General features: G+C 44.8%; 1 protein-coding gene across 2 annotated transcripts in view; it reads right to left on the bottom strand.

Annotated features, from left to right (window-relative positions):
* Positions 1–413: 413 nt before the first annotated feature.
* The window catches only part of LOC117638916 (beta-glucosidase 22-like), a 29,849-nt gene continuing 16,167 nt past the window's right edge, over positions 414–14,095 (bottom strand). For both annotated transcript variants that reach the window (XM_034374098.1, XM_034374109.1), the window contains exons 5-10: positions 10,160–10,263; positions 9,619–9,724; positions 5,859–6,028; positions 5,593–5,721; positions 910–1,016; positions 414–646 (exon numbers count right to left, since the gene is read on the bottom strand). In XM_034374098.1, the coding sequence (XP_034229989.1) occupies positions 448–646; positions 910–1,016; positions 5,593–5,721; positions 5,859–6,028; positions 9,619–9,724; positions 10,160–10,263 (815 nt within the window). In that variant the 3' untranslated portion in view covers positions 414–447. The remainder of the gene's footprint in view (positions 647–909; positions 1,017–5,592; positions 5,722–5,858; positions 6,029–9,618; positions 9,725–10,159; positions 10,264–14,095) is intronic.

The following is a 14,095-nucleotide window of genomic DNA, read 5'->3' as shown; positions in this document are numbered from 1 at the left end:
AAGAACTCCCAGTTATGATAAATATTATGGTGCAAAACAAATGTTTCCAATCGCGGCTTGGGGGGGGGGGGGGGCAAAACTACTTCCTCCCCCCCTCTTAATTCCTAGATAGCCGTCATTTAAAGTTTCGTTATGCACTATATTGCTTCGGCTGCTGCGTTCGCTCCGTAACATGTGTGGTCGAATTCGTTGCCAGTTGCAAAAAACTGACGTATTTTCTCTGTATTACAAACGGTTTTCGCACCATCTTGTTGGCTGCACATCCTTTCTTCGTAAGGAACTAAGTGTGTGGCCTGCAAGCTTTTCAGTTGGTGGGGAAATGGATTGGAGAGTGGCCCCGTCAAAACTGGTTTCCGACTTGGGGCGTGGTGGATGGTGGAGTGGCGTAGGTCTGCGCCAAAAACCGTTGCGAGTCGCAGTCCGGTCCCTTTTAAGTAAAGGAAACATTTATTCCCAACTTATCTTTAGAAGTACAATAGGTAGAAAAACTGAGATCAGAGAAGATACTGTTGTAGCAGATGTGGAAGGTGCGACATAGGGCACTTTTCTGGAGTTGGCCAATTTTATGAAGAATTCTGACGACTGTTTGAGAGTTCTGTCTAGAGACCCTGACTTGTAGTCCACGTAAACGAGACCAAACGGGCGACTGAAACACGAAACAGAAGTGGGTGAACATCAGTCCTTGACGTTAAAAAAAATAATACATCATACATATTTGTCGTTATAGGAATATTGCCCTTTTCCTGTGATACATTTGTGGACAGATATTTCTTGGCCAATACTTTTTGTATCGTCATAAATTGGCCTGACAATTTCTGGCAGGTCAAATTTGACGGCGCGACTTATCTTGCTTCCGAATTGTGGCGATGAGGCCTCTCTGCGATCTTTTAAGTGCGTGAAAGTACTTACTTGAAGCCAGCACTCCACTCGAATGCATCAATTAAACTCCAGGCACAGTAGACCCACACTTTGACGCCATAGTCGCGTATTGTGGAGACCAGATTGCGGAGGTTGACCTGAAATAATAATAACACTAAATGTAGTCCGCACAGAGAAACTACACAAACTCCAGCTTCAGGTACACCCCACCTGGAGCACACTTGACATGAGCCCGCCACGGTGGAGCATATATTTGTCAAGTACACGCCAAATGGCTCATATTATACTCGCATGTACACTGCTGGTCTGCTGAGCATATAAAAGGTAGAAAACTTAAGCATGACAGCGTATATGCAAGTATAGCGTTTACCAAGCCTGGCGTGTTCTGAGCAAGCATGCTCCAGCGTGGCGCGTACATGCCTTCAAGTGGTCCAGGTGGCGGGAACATGCACTTCAACTGATAGCATGCTATGTACACACTTGTGCAAATTTGAGCACACTTGGTGCTAATTTGACAGCGGGTACGTCTAGTTTAGGGGGGTGCTCGGCGTGTTGGGCGTGCTTGGCGTGCTAGGCTCTGCTCGGCGTGCTGAGGCGCAGTTGAAACGTTGTAGGCCCTTGCTGCAAGGCGGTGCTGCGGAGCGAACGAAGATTTAAAAGTGTAGTGGTGTAGTGGCGAGTGGCGTCGTCTGCAGTGCTTAGGTTGTCATCAATTCTGTTGCTTTAATTAAACTGAAGTTGTTCGACATTTTCACACTTAACACCGCAAAGATAACCTGCCACTCGCCACTACACTTTTAAATCTTCGTTCGCTCCGCAGCACCGCCTTGCAGCAAGGGCCTACAACGTTTCAACTGCGCCTCAGCACGCCGAGCAGAGCCTAGCACGCCCAACACGCCGAGCACCCCCCTAAACTAGACGTACCCAGCATCGGTTGGTGTGGTCTAGACCACGTTTAGTGAGAGGCATTTTTTTAAAGAAGTCCGATCGTGGAACACGACCGATGCCGATTTCCTCCATTTTTTGGTCAAAGGTAGTCCTTGTGGGTCTAAGAAAGGCCACAAATTTTTTGGGCCGAAATATGCACCGTTCAGATTCTATGGGCAATTTTCGTTTTCTCTGACATCTTTTCACATAATATGGCCAAAATTGAAAAATCACCTTTCTGAGGCCTCTATGCACTCGATTGAGCTCAAAATGTGGTATCTTATGTAAAATCACGCGAGGAACACGAATCCGGTGCCCGTTTGTTGATAGGACAACCCAAACAGATGTTATGACTGTTTTTCAGGTTTTGTAGTGGTTTTTACTTTTCTTGGGGTTTTGGTGTTCGGCATCGATTTTCGCCAATCCGATGAGTGGATTTTATAGATAAAGGACCAATCTATCATACTACGAGATAAAAAGTTTGTGTACGCCACGTGAAAAGCAGTGGCGCTGCAAAAATTGAAAAACCGTCATTTCTGGGTAGTTTTAGATCAGATAAGCCACCTTTCGCGTGACCGTCTCCGCCCCATATTCAGTCTAAATATTGTCCCAAGTGATGTCAGGGTTGGTGTGAAATTTCACCGCTGTAGCTCAAGTAGTTTGGAAATTGCAGCTTTCTAAAGTTTTGCAATCACGTAAGGCATTTACTTTAAGTAGAATTGCGGTAAATGTGAAGACTTGTCACAGATCGGGTAATTAATGAGATAGATGAGTGCGTCAAAGTTCTCTAAGCGTAATTTTGGCAAGGAATCCGATTTTACCGCACGGTACAACGACCCTAGGTCGATACCTTAAGTCAGAAAACTTACCATTTTACCGTATGCAATACGTAAAACGTATTGAGCCTATTTTACGTACTCGAATCTTCGGAGTTGCTCCTAGGCGGGAACATGCGCTTAACTGATAGCATGCTATGTACACTTGTGCAAATTTGAGCACACTTGGTGCTAATTTGACAGCATCGTGTGTGTCTAGACCACGTTAGTGAGTTTCGTGTGGTTATTGCGTGAAAAGAAAACACCACACTGGTAGCCAAGGAATGTGACGTCACGTTTGTTTTCACGTGAAAACGGCGATGTTAGTTTGAGCGTGACAAACGGTGAAAATTTACAGTCAAACGAACGTGACATACCGCACCGCTTTGTCACATTACTTCGGGTGTGACACGCAATCAGCTGTCGAACTGTCACATTAAACGAATGTGACACATGGTACCCAAGTACACATGTAATGTAGTGTCACATCCAAAACGAATGTGACATGCCCACTATGTCACATTTAAACGAACGTGACAAAGTGGGCATGTCACATTCAAACGAACGTGACAGTACATGGATGTCACATTCGTTTGGATGTGACACGACATGTGTACTTGAGTACCATGTGTCACATTCGTTTTGATGTGACAGTTCGACAGTTGATTGCGTGTCACACCCGAAGTAATGTGACAAAGCGGTGAGGTATGTCACATTCGTTTGACTGTAAATTTTCACCGTTTGTCATGCTCAAACTAACATCTCTGTTTTCACGTGAAAACGAACGTGACGTCACATTCCTTGGCTACCAGTGCAAACGTGATCTAGACCACACCAAACGTGGCCAAACGTGGTCTAGACCACACCAACTGATGTGGTCAAAATGGCAACCGTTTGACCACACCACCAGTGGCGCGGTCTAGACCACTTTTGGTTTTTGAGTGCTATGTCGTTACCACGGGCGTCCTGGGTCAACCAGGGACCGTTTTACTGTGCAGGCTTAAACCCATCACCACGTACAAAATAAACATACAGCGTGTATAAAAGTTACCCCAAGGAAGTACTCATCGTGCGAAAAAAAATTAAACACGTTCGAAAGGTTTCGAGCGATTATGTCGGACAAGAGTAGATTTGTGTGGACCAAAAGAACTGGAATCTTTCGGAAAACCACTATGAAAGCACAGCAGTTTTTTTACTGTGGAAGTGCTGTATTTCAAAAGATACCGTAAACCGGGGTAACTTGAGACAATATTTCACGTTTTTTGGACCGTGTGTCCACAACACTTCTCTCACCAACCCGAATCCCAACTATGTTTAATTTCACATGATAACATTCGGTTTGGACCCCATGAAGTATTTGGGGGTCACCTAAAATGTAATGTGTCACCTAATGGGTCACCTAAAATCTAAAATGTAAAACTGTAATGGGCCTCTAAAGTTGTCTTAAGTTACCCCGTCATGGGGTAACTTGAGACACACCTAGTTTTTACTTTCCTTTTTCACGGAAGTGGGGTTTTTGCCAGTCCATACTGATTTTCTGGGACATTTAACTTATTTTCAATGAAAATTAGTACTTGTGGAATATATTAGAAGAATTTTGATCCTTATATTAAGAATTTTTCATCAAAGTTACATTTGGTAATTTGAGGGATAACGGCACTTCGGAAGGGCAACGATTCTCCCATTTCACATACAACCCTGTCAACTAAGTACAGCGATTCTCTCATTTCACATCCAACCCTGACACCTGTTAAGACATTTTTCTTTATTTTTACGTACACAAGTTCATTCCTGCAAAGATACATCGTCTTAGGCAATTTTTAAAATTTACTCAAAATCCTTTAACCATATTTTTACAGTTGTTTTTCTTCGAAAAATCGACGGTTCTTGGGCTATAAGTTGTCCGATTTCAATGACATTTAGCTCGTTGGAAAGGTAATTAAATTCGCCATCTTTTGAGACTTCAAGGTTTATTATGTCTCATCTGGTCCGTGAGTAGTTGAGAAAACACTCCAACTTTAAGCTGCATATCCACTTGGGACCCTCTACACTGTCTAAAAAAAGTGATTCCCGATCAAATGCGGCTTAGTTTTGATCTTAGAACGGAGAGGTCCGTTACTTTAAACCACCCTGTAGCACAAGGAGGTGCCAGTGTCAAGTAACGCCACGCAGCTTCCGTCAAATACGATGAAATTTGGTGTCTCAAGTTACCCCGCACAGTTACCATTTTCTATAAAAGTCAGTATTACCCGATGAATGATGGGTTTCCGTCAAAACCAATGCTGCATTTAGAATGTTGAAATAATAGGGTTGAAAGATACTACGGCCAATTGGGTCTCAGGAAGACGTGTTTCGAGTACCTAGGGAGACTTGTAACACTTCTCTAAAACTGTTAAATTTACCAAAATTGAAAAACCGTTATAAAACTGACCAGCTTTGGTCCTAACCCGCCAATCAAAGGCTTAATCGTCTTTCCAAACAAGTGTGAAAAAAAGTGCTAGGGCAGTTTTGACCTCGGAATGTGCCGAGCCAAGTGGCAGCTCCAAAAATGTGGAAAAGCAGAAGTGTCTCAAGTTACCCTTGCTGTCTCAAGTTACCCCGGTTTACGGTAGTATTTAACGTGGGGATTGCTGTACTCCAAGTAGCAAGTGGCAAAGTGTTTGCTCAAAGAACGGGCTGTCTCGGACAAAAAAAAACATTAGAAAAGCCAAAAAAAAAAAAAAACCTAACAAGTTGTATTGCAGTGTCTTTGCTTTCGCAGTTCTTATGTTTCAATATTAGTACAAAGCACCCTTTAAGGTTTCGGCACGTCATCTGCGTGGAAAAAAAGACGGCAAAGCATCTCTGTGTACACGAAGAAAACGAAGGCTCAGTAAAATCTCATAAGAAATGGTTAATTAAGCGAAGTTCCTCGTAATACGAAAGCATTTCTTTTTATACTATAGTACGTCTTAGGTCGGCTTGTCCTTACGCTGAAGTAAGCCGCCCTGTCGTGGTCCTGCAGTCCCGCGCCGCTGTACCCGTTCTCCGTGATGACGATGGGCAGCCCGTACTGACTCCACGTCCACAAAAGCGATCGCGTCATGATCTCGGGTGAAATCTGAACGAATAATTCAGAACATCATGTTGTAAAAACTGGGCAGCGTCTTCGGGGGTTATTGGTGAAAATAAATAAACACGCCGATTGTCCTTTTGATTATCCTTCATCCTGACAACTTTTTGTTGATTTTTTTTTACCTTGTCAAACACCATGAGCGCAGTTCCATCCTTGTCAAATTTCACGAAAGGAAGATTTTCGAGAAGCTGATCATAGACCGGTGGAACGTTGTCTCGTGATGCATAGCCTGTACTGGAATACTCTGTCTTCACACCGTCGTATATGTTCAGCGCTATGAAGTCAGTGGAGCCTGCAAGAAATGGAGCGCGTGTTGGGTTATCTGGACAATTTTATCTGTGCAAAGGTATAAGGGCCGAAAAAGCACATGAAAGAATAAGGAAAGGTAGTTTTTTCCCCTCGTGTTGGCTGAGCGATAGATAACGAGGCCTGTTACTACAGTGGGGTTAAAAAAAAACTTTTCCTTTGTGTGTGTGAGTGTGTGTGTGAACTACTCCTGAACGGCTCGGCCGATCGGGCAGAGATTTTGAAGGCTCATTGGGTGTGTCACCGAATTTTGACCAAATTTGGACCAACATTTTTGAATACAGTTTGATGTTCATCGCAGTAGTTTTTAGTGTCCTGATATAACGAAAATCACTTCCATTTCCACTCCAGACTTATATTTTCATCGCATATTAGGTCATTTTGGACCAAAATCTTCAAGTCGAGTTTTTATTGTTTCCTGCAGTGTTTGGTGTGCTGAACTCAAAAATGACTTTCAATTTTTTCCAGACCCACGCATTACTACATTTTGACCAATTTTGGATCAAATTTTTTGAATTCAGTTTGACGTTGATCCCAACAGTTTATTTTTTGTGTGCCGATAACGAAAATAACTTCCATTTATACCCCAGACCTACATTTCACTCGATATTAGCCCATAAGTTGCAAATTTCGTCTACTTAAGGGGTGACGGACAACTCGCCCCGGTTAACTCGTTCCCGGTCTATCTCGCACCCGGTCTAAGCCGCCCCCAGTTTCATTAGAGACTCGCCCCAGCAGTTGTGCCAACTCGGTCCCAATGCTCATTTTTTAATTTCCCGCCAAATGCCCAACCGGCATGACTACTGGGCGATTCCATGCCAAACCAACGAACTATTGAAAATCCATCTCTTCGATTTGGATGAAACTTTTTTAGGGGTAGGGGTCGTTATGAAAAGACCCCATGTCAAAGGATTTTGCGATATCTCACCCCGTTTGGCTGTTGTGACATAGCAAAGTTTTCACTATGGTCAGAATCATATTTTCCTTATTTTTCACCGTACTTACTGAAAGTTTTTATATATTTTTCGGCAGTGCTTCTTTGCGTAAAAAGAGCTGGGAAACGCGATGGAAGTAGTTTCGAGACGATTGGGTGAAGTTTTGATGTCACTCTCTCCATTTAACTTAATTTTTTTTTCGAAAAATGGGTGTTTTCAAAATAGCTTATCTTCGATTTCGATGTGACTTTCCTCACATGATCCTCTCACGTATCGAAAGAAAATCCTAAAAGGATTTGGTCAGCCCACCGTAAGTTTTGTTTCTGGATACGAAAAGATGTATCATTTTGGCCGTTTTTCTTGAATTCTCGAACTGAGTCTGCGTCCAAGCTTATGACACGTGAGCACATAAGTTTTGTCTTGTCGAGACGAATCTGTTAAGGTATAGAAAAGTCATTTTGGACAATTTTGAAAAGTTACACCCTATTTCAGTATGAGAGAATTGGGGGCGACTTAAGGCGGATACCCCGGAGATCATTGGCCGCGCGGGTCCGGCCCCCGCGCGGAGTATAGCCGGGGCTGCTTTGGTCAATACTCCCCTCTCATCTCCTTTGCTAAAAGTGTGGCACTTTCCCGAGAGATAGCACCATTGTCAGCTACTTGCAAAAAAAAATGAGGACCAAATCCTGGTGACAAAGTCCCATCCTCCATGTGCATTTTCTTATTGTCAACGCAGCCCGTTTTGGCAGTGTAGACGCCGGGGCAGCCGAGGCGATCTCCGTCACCCTCGTCAAAGTGCACAAAGACGGCTTGACAGGTGTCTCTCTGCGGGCGTGCAGCAACGAACTTTCTTCAAATTTCAAATTTTCGAATTCGAACATGTTTTAGCTGTGTTCCTTGTTTCCTTGCGGTTTCGGCAGTATAAAACTTTACCCAAATAGAGGAAAATTGCATGCTCGCCTCCCTTCCCCCAACCGAGAAGTGGGCCGTCTGGGGCTGCCCCAGTGGCCGGGCGCGCTGCCGGTCCTCGCCTCCGAATCCTGGCGACTGCAGCGGGGGGAGGGGAGGGGGCACACGCGGAGGAGACAATAGATCGGAATGCAGCCAGGTGTCCATCACAAACTTGTCACGCCACACCGGCCAACCTCCGTGCAGTTCCGAAAACCTCCGCCGCGCCACCTCTCAGAGCGCCACGAGTCGACCGCCAAATTCAAAACGAGTATAAGCAGGGAAAAACAGTGCTTTTTTTGTGCAGCTCACCCTCAGAAAGTATCGATACCACAAAAAATCTGAAGGTAGATTTGTGTAGGGGAAAGACGTGCGCACACGTTATGGTACCTCTGGGAACGAAATTTCAGGGGCATGTCTGTCAAATCTGGAGTTGAACTTTGACCAAATTTTGGCCCAACTTTGACCAACTTTTTGGACTACATAGAGCTTCGCCCCGAACTTCGGAGGTGCCACAACGGATAGGCGCTCATTTTTACTGCCGGAATATGTTTTTAGTTTTGGTCTACGTTTCGTACTATTGGTGGGTGAGCTGCACGAAAATTAAGCAGTTCAACGCTCAATATCTCTGTTCAAATTTGAACCAGCGCGAAAAAAATTTGTGTAGTGCATCAGAAGTGTGTTTCGAACACGTGTTCAAAATTTGAGCCCAATCCGTTAACTTCAGTTTTAGGTGATCCTGCGCCTTAGCCTGGGGACCAAAGGGGCGGGACCGGGAAGGGAGTGGGTCGGGATAGACCGGGGACGAGTTACTTGGGGCGAGTTGTCCTAGATCCTACTTAAGCAAAGTCCGAAGTGCAGAGAATAATTCGCGTCGCTCAGCCACACGCCAGACGGCGCGTACCCCTAGTAAGGCCCCTCAAAATAGCTCCAAATTTGACGCCTTACAGCTTCTGAACAGTTTGAGCTGTAGGAACGTGGGCGAGTGCTCATTGGCTTTATTGGCTCTTTTTCTACAAGGTTGCGTCAACGGATCGTGGAGGAAAAAATATTTTTGACCATTGCCCCAAGATTTGAGTTTTAGGCAAAGTTTGCTTCTTTTGAGTAAATATCTCTCAAGATATTGGTCCGAGGTCAAATCTGTGGTCATATTCTTGTGCCTTGGTAAATTCTACACGAGATTGCCAATTTTAAGCCTCTTAGCACTTAAAACTTTGGACTAGTTAAGGAACTTCCGAATTGAGGAAAAAAAGTGGGAAATTCAGAACACATTTGTTTTTGCGGCCAATACATTTTATAGCGACCTAATATTTTAGGATGTTTTAGAATGTTATTTTACAATGCAACATAAGTGCATTTTAGAAAAAAAATCGGTCAAAATCGAAAGGGGTCATGGGAAGGCGATGCATGAATTAAATAAATCAGCTCATAGCTGGCCAACGCGAAGCACGTGTCACGGTTTTCAAAAACTCTACTCGCCAGGACCCAAGGAGACCAACCAAACTTGCCAAGCCGCAGCGCTCGGAATGTAACGTAGGGCATCTTGACGGGTTTTGTGTGAGAGTTAAGACGGCCTCCTTGCAGCTTGGCAAAGTACAGTGGCTTTTGGGGGTCGACGAGACGGTGCAAGAAATGCTCTTGTGTTTTGAACCAGCGCAGATCAAAAAACTCATTTTTGTTCGAGGAAACCTACCCTCAAGTTCTGCTTTCTCTTCTGGGGTGAAGGGGATGAACTGATCGCTAGGCGTTAGTTTCTTGACGAGGTCGGGGTAGTCTCCGTACACAACGGGGTGAAGCACCTGAAATTCCAAGTATGACTTAGAGAGTTGGACTCCACTTTCAACATTTCCATCGAATAAATTCGTATCCCGCCGAGAACGGTATTTCCGAGAATACTGTATCACTTCGTTGCTGTCTACAATGGTATCTTGCAGTACGTGGGTAAAATTATCTTAGCCGTGTATGTGCTTAACACTCAAGATTCCTCTTTTAGAATTTTGTTCGCGGTCTCAAATAATTTGGCACATGCGTGCGACAAACTGAGATTAATTAACTTAAGTTACGCACGCTGTTCCGCTATTTCACGCGCAAATGCATAGGGAAGATTTCACTAGCCCAAAATTGTTTTATTTTATGTTACGGTGTATGAGGACAAAATACATTCACTGTAAAAGCAACCGGCCGAGCCGAGCGATACTCAGCGCCCGGGGCAGGAACGACTGAAATTGACTCACCTGTCCGCAATGTAGCTGGTTGAAAGCATCGGCTGCGTAAATGTCTTGTTGCGACGCGGTTTGAGGCTCCGCGTGTATAAGGAGGGCCGTCGCTCCAACCCGACCTGCAAAACAGCAAAAGTCATGTGCTTCGGAGAAGAGCTGACGCGGAAGTTGAGAAGGGGTGAAGACTCAACCACTCGAGAAATCCTGTGTCCCCTAAAGCCCTAAAAATCTATGGGAAATCCGAAATCTTTCCACTGAAAACGTTGGTCGGACACAGCTAAATAATGGCATGACAAAAAGTCACGCCAAACATTGGCGTGACACGAAATTTACGCCGATAAACGGTGTCACAGGTGAGTCACGCCCTTATTGGGCGTGAATGACAACGCGTTTTAAGAGACAAGTAAGTCATGCCAAAAAGCGGCATGACAAGAAATTCACACCAAAAATTGGCGCGAATTTTTGAGTCACGCCGATTTTTGGCGTGACTTTTCTGTTATGCCGTTTTTGGGCGTGACACTTAATTCACGCCCCTGCAGCGGCACGAAGTCACGCCGATACATTTTCAGTGTCCCCAAAAAGGCCAAAAACAAAAAAAAAAGGTCTTTATCTAAAGACCAGGTGGCCAGATTCTAAATTCCTGTCTTCCCTCACTGAAAATCTACCGGCGTGACTTCGTGCCGCTGCAGGGGCGTGAAGAAAGTGTCAGGCCATTAAACGGCATGACACAAAAGTCACGCCAAAAATCGGCGTGACTCCAAAATTCACGCCAATTTTTGGCGTGAATTTCTTGTCATGCCGCTTTTTGGCGTGACTTGCCTCAGAAAACGCGTTGTCAATCACGCCAAATGAGGGCGTGACTCACATGTCACGCCGTTTTTCGGCGTGAATTTCGTGTCACGCCAATTTTTGACGTGACTTTTTGTCACGCCATAATTTGGCCATGTGTCCGACCATTACGTTTTCAGTGCTTGCTGAGACTGTTCCTTTGACTGTTCGATGTGGTGCTGACAAGTTTGCAACTGCCTCCCTCTACTCTGCAGGGTTGCGTTTAGAAAGTCACCTAAAATGACGTTCAAAAAGGTGATTTTGGCACCCCTGATTGTGGGCCAAGCAATCACCGCAGTTACTTCAAAATTTTTCATCGTGCACTTTAGACCGACTTCTTTGATATATTGGGACTACTAAATGCATACCGGGAAACGCTCTCAAAAGGTAGGCAACCCATCGGGCTTCGATGTCAGTTTTTCCGCTTTTTTCATGATTCAGCTGATCAGATTGGTTCAGCTTGTGATTTTGATCAATCTCTAACCCAGCAAATTGAATCCGGCCCGCTGAATCATGCAGTAAAAGAATCACTGACATCGAAGCCCGATGGGTTGCCTACCTTTTGAGAGCGTTTCCCGGCAGGACCGTGAGCAGGAGTTCGAAACTTGCGCTAACTGTCTGCAAACGCGTGATAGGAAAATTCTGAATTTTTAGGTGTCTGATAAGGAGGCCTTGGCGCATCCAATGCCGCGGTCGGCATGGCCGTAGCCCTACTGATTCACCCCCTACAAGGGCGCAAACACAGGGGTTGTTTTTTCGTCGAAACACAGTTTTTAGGCTAAAAATCGTGAAGAGACCTTAATTCAAGGGTTAAAAAGCATGTACCCGATGGCTTTGGCTGTCTGGAAGGCCCACCCAGCGGCGCGGCTGTTTTCAACCCCTCCGCTTGGGGGTTGTGCACCCCTAACTTGGGGGTGTCTTTGCGTGGTTCCAAGGGCGCAGCTATCGACATGGGACCTTTTCGAAGCTGTTCAGGGTCACGTCTACCAACACCCTGTTGAGTTTCATCCCCATCCGAAAAACAGAAATTCCTCAAATCGCAGGGGGTTGAAAGGGGGTGAAGTGTTCCGGCCTCTCCGAGGGTGATTACACTGAAAACGTAATGGTCGGACACATGGCCAAATTATGGCGTGAATTTCGTGTCACGCCAAAAATTGGCGTGACACGAAATTCACGCCGAAAAACGGCGTGACATGTGAGTCACGCCCTCATTTGGCGTGATTGACAACGCGTTTTCTGAGGCAAGTCACGCCAAAAAGCGGCATGACAAGAAATTCACGCCAAAAATTGGCGTGAATTTTGGAGTCACGCCGATTTTTGGCGTGACTTTTGTGTCATGCCGTTTAATGGCCTGACACTTTCTTCACGCCCCTGCAGCGGCACGAAGTCACGCCGGTAGATTTTCAGTGTACGGGGTGCACAGGCTCAGACGCGGTATCCTCTTGATCAGGGTGACCAAGAGGATGACGCCAGCCCGATCTCAGGGCTGTACCTCAAGAATTGTGGATTTTGAAGGGGGTGGGGGTTGTAGGGGGTGGGTTTGTCCTAGAGGTCTCCCGGGGGTCGCATTTTGTAGAGGACGTCAAGGGCAATCGCTCTGTACCGTTTTCCGATTCTTTTGAACCCCGAGAGCCAGGCTGGCCGCTTCTAAAGTTGCATTTTTTGCACTTCAAATTTGCTGGGGGGTAAACCACCCCCTCCCGGTCCAACCTCGTCAGTGCAACTTTGCACGCGTTTTCAGGACACTTAAAGGCAACTTGTGTCAAAGTTGCAGCCTTCTAGCTCTGAAACTCGAGATTTGAGGTCACTTTAAAAAAGTGTCCCCTTAATTTTTTCCGCCAGTGTATTAAATGGAGCTGAGCACACTCTCGTTAGCGTGTACTCATCTAGGCACACTGTCGTTGGAGTGCACTCATCTAAGCACACTCTCGTCAGAGTGTACTCATCTGAGAACACTCTTGTAGGAGTGTACTTGTGAGTACACGGTGAATAGAGTGTGCTGAGCACACTGTTGAGTTTGCAGAGCAGGTAGGGTGGCAAACGGTGGTACACCACGAAGGTGTCACAAAATGACCCCTCCCAGGAAAGAGTGTATGCGATTTCCAGGGAGTTCCTGGGAAAACCAGGTTACATTTTTTACGTCTCTGTACCGTGCTTTAGGGGGTTTCCCCCTTTTAGAAAGCGATGTTTTTTTTAAGTATACCTCTAAGAGACCAACGGTACACTGAGAATGAAAAAGTCATGATCGATACCCAATGTTGGGCGAAGTATACATACTTTATCACCCAAATGTGGGCGAGGATTCTTTCTTTGCCCAATTTTGGGCGAGGAAGACTTCCTCGCCCAAAATTGGGTGAGGAATGGTGCATCAGCTACCTAAGGGAAGGTGGGGTACCATGTGACGGTTTTTGTTAAGTGCCCGTCAACCCAATACTACCAATCATATTACATACATAAGCAGTCATGTGAACAAAATGATTCTTCACCTTAAAATTTCTGTTGAGATTTCTAATTTATCTGCTTTGGTTGCTGAGTTATCCCGAGTTGAATGGGCCAAGTCAAAGTGTCACTTCGTACCCCACGTAGTACACTATGTGACAGCCTTCGTGCACCATGTGACAGTGGCCTTTTGTCAGGGTTTAAGGGGGCTCATACATGTTAAACACACTTTGTAAAAAAAATTTTTTTGATGTAGATGGATTAAGATTTTACAATTTCTGTGTTAAAACCCTTTTAGATAATTGAGTAAGCTTCATTTTGGCTTAAAGGAAAGTGACTTTGGACATTTTTTGGAGATTTAGTCGAAACGTTTAAAATTTTGGTTCTCGTAAGATTTTGTTCGCATACTTGCTCAGATCTGTGGGGAAAAAATCAGGGAGACTCATCCCTAGTAGTGTCATAGAATTGACTACAATGGGCTTTATATCTGCAATAGTTTTCAAGAAAAAAAATAAAAACAATTTTTTGTTAAAAAATTTGTTCAAAAAATTGTTAAAAAAATTGTTTTTATTTTTTTTCTTGAAAACTATTGTAGATATAAAGCCCATTGTAGTCAATTCTATGACACTACTAGGGATGAGTCTCCCTGATTTTTTCCCCACAGATCTGAGCAAGTATGCGAAC

The sequence above is a fragment of the Thrips palmi genome, unplaced genomic scaffold (assembly GCF_012932325.1).
Source record: "Thrips palmi isolate BJ-2018 unplaced genomic scaffold, TpBJ-2018v1 HiC_scaffold_1, whole genome shotgun sequence".
Classification (NCBI taxonomy): Eukaryota; Metazoa; Arthropoda; class Insecta; order Thysanoptera; family Thripidae; genus Thrips; species Thrips palmi.
The sequence above is the reverse complement of the archived record's forward strand: the minus strand, read 5'-3'. Positions and strand labels throughout refer to the sequence as shown.